The 8210-nt window shown below is 38.0% G+C and overlaps 1 protein-coding gene across 1 annotated transcript; it reads left to right on the top strand.

Annotated features, from left to right (window-relative positions):
* The first annotated feature begins 3120 nt into the window (after positions 1-3120).
* On the top strand, positions 3121-8009 carry SUPT4H1 (SPT4 homolog, DSIF elongation factor subunit). The gene is made up of 5 exons (XM_075196606.1): positions 3121-3280; positions 4374-4480; positions 4959-5014; positions 6504-6557; positions 7709-8009. The coding sequence occupies exons 1-5, from the start codon at positions 3212-3214 to the stop codon at positions 7774-7776; spliced, it is 354 nt and encodes a 117-aa protein (XP_075052707.1). The 5' UTR covers positions 3121-3211; the 3' UTR covers positions 7777-8009.
* Positions 8010-8210: the final 201 nt, after the last annotated feature.

The raw sequence follows: 8210 nt of genomic DNA, 5'->3' as shown, positions 1-8210 counted from the left end.
ACAACAACAACATCATTATATATATATATATATATATATATATATACATACATACAGTCAAGTCCATAAATATTGGGACATCGACACAATTCTGACATTTTGGGCTCTATACACCACCACAATGGATTTGAAATAAAACAAACAAGATGTGCTTTAACTGCAGACTTTCAGCTTTAATTTGAGGGAATTTACATCCAAATCAGTTGAACAGTGTAGGAATTACAATGGTTTCTATATGTGCCTCACACTTTTTAAGGGACCAAAACTAATGGGACAAACTAAACCATCCTACATCAAACTTTCACTTTTTAATACTGTGTTGCAAATCCTTTGCAGTCAATTACAGCCTGAAGTCTGAAGGGAATAGACATCACCAGACGCTGGGTTTCATCCCTGGTGATGCTCTGCCAGGCCTCTACTGCAAATGTCTTCAGTTCCTGCTTGTTCTTGGTACATTTTCCCTTCAGTTTTGTCTTCATCAAGTGAAATGCATGCTCAATCGGATTCAGGTCAGGTGATTGACTTGGCCATTGCACAACATTCCACTTGATAGGTTTAAAAAACTCTTTGGTTGCTTTTGCAGTATGCTTCGGTTCATTGTCCATCTGCACTGTGAAGCGCCGTCCAATGAGTTCTGAAGCATTTGACTGAATATGAGCAGATAATATTACCTGAAACACTTCAGAATTCATCCTGCTGCTTCTGTCAGCAGTCACATCAACAATAAATACAAGGGAACCAGTTCCATTGGCAGCCATACATGCCCACGCCATGACACTACCACCACCATGCTTCACTGATGAGGTGATATGTTTTGGATCATGAGCAGTTCCTTTTCTTCTCCATACTCTTCTCTTCCCATCACTCTGGTACAAGTTGATCTTTGTCTCATATGTCCATAGGATGTTGTTCCAGAACTGTAATGGCTTTTTTAGATTTTGTTTCCCAAACTCTAATCTGGTCTTCCTGTTTTTGTGGCTCACAAATGGTTTACATCTCTATATTCACTCTTGTGAAGTCTTCTCTTGATTGTTGACTTTGACACATATACAACTACCTCCTGGAGAATGTTCTTGATTTGGCCAACTGTTGTGGGAAAAAAATCTTCTGTCATCCACCACAGTTGTTTTCCGTGATCTTCCGGGTCTTTTGGTGTTGCTGAGCTCTCCGGTGCGTTCTTTCTTTTTGGAATGTTCTAAACAGTTGATTTGGCCACACCTAATGTTTTTGCTATCTCTCTGATGGGTTTGTTTTGATTTTTCAGCCTAATGATGGCTTGCTTCACTGATAGTGACAGCTCATATTGAGTCGTCAGCAACAGATTCCAAATGCAAATGTCACACCTAGAATCAACTCCAGACCTTTTACTCTTTACTCACTCTTCAGGGAGTGAGGGAGATCACCTCTATTTCAGGGATTCTCCCTGACATTCAGGGAGAGTTGGCAAGTATGGGGGAAGTGCTACATCTTACTGCGTATTGGTCCTGCTAGATTGCAAAGGTAAAAAGTACTTAGTGGGCTATATAATCAGTCACACAGCAATGCTGATCAAAGGGCTGTTGTCTTGTGTTATATGTAAAGGGTGGAAATACGGTAACACAAGGAGATTAAGAGGGTGGTTGAGGAATATTATAAGTTTGCCTGAAGAAGTCGGTCTTCAGAGAATGCTTGAAGGTTTGAAAACTAGTGGATTCAATAGGGATCTAAAATCAGAAGGGCTATAAAAACATGTATAAAAATCTCCATACTACACACAATAATGTCAATTGTCAAAATGGCAGGGCTTACTGATGTATGTATGGTCTCTGCAAAATGAGTTGTGCCAATTTGTTTTGTTCTGGTATGTTGGTGGGATGGGAAGAAATTCTTCCCTGTAGGAAGATATATATTGTTTCAATAATGTCTCATTCAAAATTGATGTCATGTGCTAGTGAAAAGCACGGGTCCGGATATTCAGCATTTCTGGGCTTTGAGAAGTGCATCAGGTGAGCTGTTAGATACTCTGTTAGAAAATATGGGTATTTTTGCAGCTAGCCTACACAGTTATGTGTTCCGATGACTGGAAAGAGGGGGAAGGGAGTGACAGTTCTTTACCCCTCTATTTTTCCCTGCCTCACCACACTATTCATTGACTTTCTGTAATAAAGTATATAACCTAGATGCCCTAACCTACAACCCCCATTATACAGAGACCATTAAGTTGCAGGAGCCTTGGACTTTGTTTCTTTGAGTCACAGATTTCACACAGATCACCTAAACAGCTCCAGTGCATATTTACAGTATGTAAGGTGTCATGTAACACAATAGACTGTTTCTTTAGCTACATCCCTAAAATATCCAGGAAAAACCAACAAAGGTACCCAGTGTCCCTATGCAAAAGGCAAATAAAAGGGAAAATTATTTTTTAACATCAAGTAAAGGAAATATCTACCTTTTGTAGAGTTTCTTATGCCTTAAGTCAGATTTAGTATACACAAAAGGCCAATTTTTAGACGTCGTTGTCTAAGTTGCTTGTTGACTGCTCTATGTCAGCTTAGAAATCAGCAGCTTAAATAGCTTTTATACTGAGGGCTTCAGAACCACATGATGGAGCAGTGGGGGCCCACACATATGCATTGGACTTTATGAAATCCTGCCAACAGATGCCACTGTATACACTCTGCTCAAATATCACCTGGCCTCACCCCCTCCCCTCCTCTTTTAAAAAAACATTTTAAAAGTAAAAAAAATGCAGGTAGCTCAAAGACCCAGACCAAGATAGCTCACAATGGGATCGGCCCGGGGAGCAGATGCCCTCCTGACCCGCTCAGCCCCTGTCTCTACCTTAACCCTACTTTGCCATTCCCACTCATATATTTAAAGTTTTATAAACATCACAAGAACGGAAAATGCAGATGCGCTGTCATCGAGTATCCTAATGTATTTATTTCGCAATCAATGTTTCCCAAAATACAGAACAAATTGTAAGGAATACGATGTACTATGCACAGCCGTACAATAGCTGTCTAGGGATCACGTGACTACACAGTGCCCATAACGCAAACCACTCACAGTATGTAGGCCCCCTATAGGTGGTCAGATGAATGTTACGATAGAGATTTCGGAGCTGGTGTAGAGCGTCTTGCATTAAGACACCACGGAGAGGTCCCTTCTTCTCTAGTAACCGGTTATATTTCCTTTGTTGTTTTGACGTACTTCCGGTGTCCACAGAATGGCGTTGGAAACTGTACCGAAAGATTTGAGACACTTGAGAGCTTGTTTATTGTGTTCCGTGGTGAAGGTGAGTATTTCCTCGCTCAAGTTACGTGTTTATAAGTAAATATATGGGGGTATTATTAACCTGGCTCGCTAGGTATTGTGTAACAGCAAGTAATATCATTTCAGCTATGCTGACACTTGCAGTTCCACAACAGGTGGAGCCACGTTTGTTGAAGGCTAATGTGACCTATGCGTGTCAATAACACGCTGTATGTTATTACATCGTGAGTTACATGTGCCTGCTTTCCAGGCATGTGTCAGGTAGCTTGTTAAAAATTTGTGTCAGTGGGAGCCGTCTACTCTTCCTTACAAAACCTATTCCCAAGGATGGAGCTATGGTAATGTGAGATATTTCTCCCTCTTCACTGACTTTATGCGTTTGAGCACCATTCTAAAATTGCACACTATGTATAGCTGATGTTAGCTCAGATGGTGTAATGCCTATAGATACCCTTCTTCAGTTCCTTTTTGCTTGAATTATTAAGGATATATTAAGGATATAGGAATTTTGGTGCAGACTATTCTTCTTGGCTGCAGTTGTAGAAGTGGAATGGTCTCCAGAATCCACAGTGTGCCTTGTCCTGTGGAAAGCAATGTTGTTTTTATTTATTTTCTTTTGGGTCACTTGACTTAGTCTTCCAACTTTCCCCTGTATCTCACCGTTTATATTCTCCAACCATCCCTTCAAAACTTTTATTGTAATTTTTTTTTTCATTGTATTTAAGTTAACTGTCATTATTGCAGGGTTTGTACCTTTGCTGTTCCTGATATCCTGGAGAACTTTGAGTAAAGTGCATATATATTGATAACAGTGGTTTGATGGCATGGCAGCTGTCCAATCAATGCCATCAACATTTCCACTGGGTGTTGTAATCATTTAAAGTTATGGGGGTATCAAGTCTTGGAGAGGGTTACTAGCAGACACAGGTGACTATTTCAGGAGCTGCAAGGGTCCAAGAACTGGCGATACAATGGATAATCAATCTGAGATAGAAGTTTGATTTATATATAAAGAAACTAAATTGGAATATGAAGCTTGTTTTAAAAATTTTCACAAGTGTAGCATACATTTTCATTTCTATTCCAACAATACATGCTTTTAATTACTTTTGCAGACCATCGACCAGTTTGAATATGATGGCTGTGATAATTGTGATGCATATCTACAGATGAAGGGGAACAGAGAGATGGTGTATGATTGTACAAGCTCCTCATTTGATGGGTATGTATTTCTGTCCCCATAATTATTTTTTAATTATATTTGAGATTATTATTATTCATAGTCCATTTATGGAAACATTCTGCCTGTTACCTACCTCCTGTATGTAGCAGTTTTGAGTTCTTCCTCGGTTTCCCTAGGACCTACTCTGCACTGCTTACCAATGAGAGAGGGAGCGTCAATACCTTTCTCTTAGAGTTCATCGGCTCATGATGGCACCCCCTAATTGGAGGGCAAGATGGACACAACTTGTCCATAAGTGTACACTCCTAAAATTGTATTCATGTTAAGACAAATCCCTGTATTAAGCTGATTCTTTTGCTGTTGGTCTCTCTTACAGTCAAACATTTCTGAGTATCTGTACTAAAAGGAAAACAAACACAATCATTCATGCTGTTAGTTTCTGTACTTGTCTGTGCCTAAAATGCATAACTCACAGGTTTCCGAAACTAATATCTAACTTCAGGGTTCTCTTTTATAGTATTGTGGCCATGATGAGCCCTGATGACAGTTGGGTGTCCAAGTGGCAGCGAATAAGTGAGTATTATAACAATTGTACAATACCAGAAGCAAGGGGAGAGTAGCTGAATGGCATTTAGATAGCTTTCATGTACTTTGAAGTAAAACTTGCTTGTGTCAAGTGCATATACAGAATATCTTTGGAGCTAAAGTGCTATTTTTTTTTTTTATGATGTTTTGCATCCAGATTCACTCAGTCATTTGACCTTTTTGGATCTACAAAATCCCATGACATTAGCAATAAATCCTTTATATTCCAAATGTTGATTTCCTAAAGTACTTGATGCCTTAATTATGTTTGATATGCATATAAATCCCAGATCAACTTATTTTTACAAAACAATCAAGTTTCTGAAACAAGGATTGCATTTGTAACAAGGCAGTCTGAGAGTATAAAATATTTAAATGGGGTTTGAGCTTTGTTTATTTTGTTAGTGAGCCTTTAAATCTGATATCCATTCATTTCTTAAAATGTTGTAAAACCATAGTTTACGTTACTTGTCTCCTAGTAATGTTAACATATATTTAGCATTTTTTTTGTTTCATTCCTATTCCACTGGACAGTTTTATGTTACATCTTGGGTATTAAAGCATGATTAGTAAATACTCCTCTCAGCAGCACAATTCCTGTTCCTTATATCATCTGACCAATATGTTTTTTTTTTTTTTATCAAAGCAAAAGCTGAACAGCCAGACTTCTATGAGACAGTTCAAGAATAAATACATTGCCATATTTACAAACTATGCATTCATAATGGTCTGATTTGACACTGTGAGGGGGTTATTATTGGGTCACTAACCTCAAAATTGTTCTGATCAAAGTAGTATATATGCTAGACATAGCTTTATCACTCACCATCTCGTTTCCTGGTCTGTCATATATTTGAACCTTTGTGGACCCCATCATTCCCTCTTTGATGTCATACCCTACCCTCAATGATTTCACATATAGTCCTTGCTAAGTTAATGTATTGTAAGAGACTCTATAAGGAGATAGAGGGGTTATGTGTAAGAGAAATCAAATATTGGAACTGTATTTCATGGTGAGCTCTGCAAACAGATTTACAAGCATCAGATTGGGAACTAAGTCCTATTACAAAATAATTGTTATACATTCATCTATTTACATGATAACTAGTTGATAAATAAAAAGAGAAAATAACCAAAAACAGATAATTTCTGTAATGTGTGTAGCTCTGTTACCCACATCTGTATATGACTGTAGCCTAACATACCTCAATAAGTAATGAGGATGCCAGTGTCCGCAAGCGTCATTTCCTGCCTGCTCAGACATTTCGATACTGAGTTACTCAGTAAATGTAGTGTGTATTGAACATTTTGCAATCTTGTCAAAACTGTTACAAGTGCCAGGAAACGACATATGTAGAAATACGTTGTGGAGGGGGGATGGGGAGAGCAGGAACTGGAGAAAATGTGTATGAAACAAGTTATAACATGTTACATTAATTCCTAATACTCTGATATTTTGCTTTCTGCTTTCAATCAGCTAACTTCAAACCAGGGGTGTATGCAGTATCTGTCACAGGTCGTTTGCCACAAGGTAATGGAAGTGTTTGGGAATGTGAGGCAATTGTAGAGAAATTTTTCTGGTGCTGTCTTATATTCATAATTTGTCCATAGGGTCCTTATGAGTTTCATAGCTATACTGAACATACAGATCTTAGTACGCATAAGTGCTGTGCTAACATTGTCCACACTAGTGCAGACATCTTTCATGTATGACACTAGTACCAACAGTCTTTGAACAACGTCCACAATATGTTTAGGTGACAGTTCCTCTTACAAAAAAAACTGATTTGTGCCTTTTTTTTTTTCTTTTGTAATAAATTAGGTGACATATTTTATAAATGACCACATATATTTGAAACTGTGGTTTGTACCATAACTTTGCAAACACAAAGGCTGCCATTAGCCATGGTGATAACGATTGTTGTAGACTTTGCTTAGCACTCTTTTGTTAAGTCTGATAACACAAAATTAGTTTGCATTTTTGTACTTTTTTTCATATATTTAGCAAAAGAAACTGATAAAACAGCTTTTAAAGTTGCTTAGTAAATGTATAATGGGATATCTATGTATCTTCTGCTTTAAATAGCTTATTTAGACATAGCCATACAGCCGTGTGAGCAGACTGTTCTCCAGAGGCACTTATTGCTGATATAGAAATATCATTAAGTACAGATCAAACTTAATTCCTGGTCTTGGTGATTTTGCTTTTTACAGGTTTGTCTTTCATAGCAAAGCTAAATAGAGCAGGGACAAATACCTTGCAATGTACACTTGTTTAATGTGACTACTTGCAAATCTCTAACAGTTTAAATTGCTAAAAAGGATTGAAAAGAATGGTAACGTAGATGCAAATAGGTTATTCCTGTAATGATGCATCGATTATGGAAGCACAGCTTAAACAACACAGTATATGGAAATATCTACCTCATAGGTTTGTAAGCATCAAAACTGGTTGACATTTTCAGTTTACCTTTCAACTATGAATCTGAAGATTGCATCTATTTACAGAAATGATATGATAGGAGTTCCTACACATTATTACACACAGGTTATTATGCAAAGATTTTGTGTCTTATTTTGGATGTAGCCCTTTTTCATAGTGTGATTAGAAACCTTATCTTTTGTTCTTAAATCTGTTTGACTTTCACGTGCACCGTGATGGTACCACTCTTTCACTTTCAGGTATTGTGCGTGAGCTGAAGAGTCGAGGTGTGGTTTACAAATCCAGAGACACTGCCATCAAGACATGACTGCAAGAGAAGGGCTGGAGCAGAGATTGGGTTGATGTCTATGTCTGTTCTTCCGTTGGTTTTATTTTCCTGTTATGCTGCTGAAACTGTGGTTTCCCTGCTGTGGGGGAAGGGTTGTGCCTCTTTGCCCGCCACTTATACGGATGTTCATAGATCAGAAACCAGCGGAGAGTTACCAGGAAGGTTGTAAATGCTTGTTTAGGGGAAACAAATAAAGATTTATTATTCCATAATGTCTTTTGAGTTATTGTCTCTCATGCAAGCTCTGTTTAAATCGACTCCCTAGACCTGTGTTTTGAGTTGGTGGCTTTTTGTTTATGTTGTTTTTTTACTTTTGATGGCGTGGATCCCTTCTTTATGTTTTGCATCATCAAACCCCAACTAACGTAATAGATACTAATGCAATACTATCAGGTTCTGAGACCTTCTCTATG

This window comes from Mixophyes fleayi, chromosome 2 (assembly GCF_038048845.1).
Source record: "Mixophyes fleayi isolate aMixFle1 chromosome 2, aMixFle1.hap1, whole genome shotgun sequence".
NCBI lineage: Eukaryota > Metazoa > Chordata > Amphibia > Anura > Limnodynastidae > Mixophyes > Mixophyes fleayi.
Note: the sequence above shows the minus strand (reverse complement) of the source record. Positions and strands in the feature narration are given on the sequence as shown.

Coding starts and splice junctions, on each gene's coding strand:
- SUPT4H1 (XM_075196606.1), top strand. CDS start 3,212: ATGGCGTTGGAAACTGTACCGAAAGATTTGAGACACTTGAGAGCTTGT. Junction 3,281..4,373: donor TATTGTGTTCCGTGGTGAAG/GTGAGTATTTCC, acceptor TTACTTTTGCAG/ACCATCGACCAGTTTGAATA. Junction 5,015..6,503: donor GTCCAAGTGGCAGCGAATAA/GTGAGTATTATA, acceptor GCTTTCAATCAG/CTAACTTCAAACCAGGGGTG.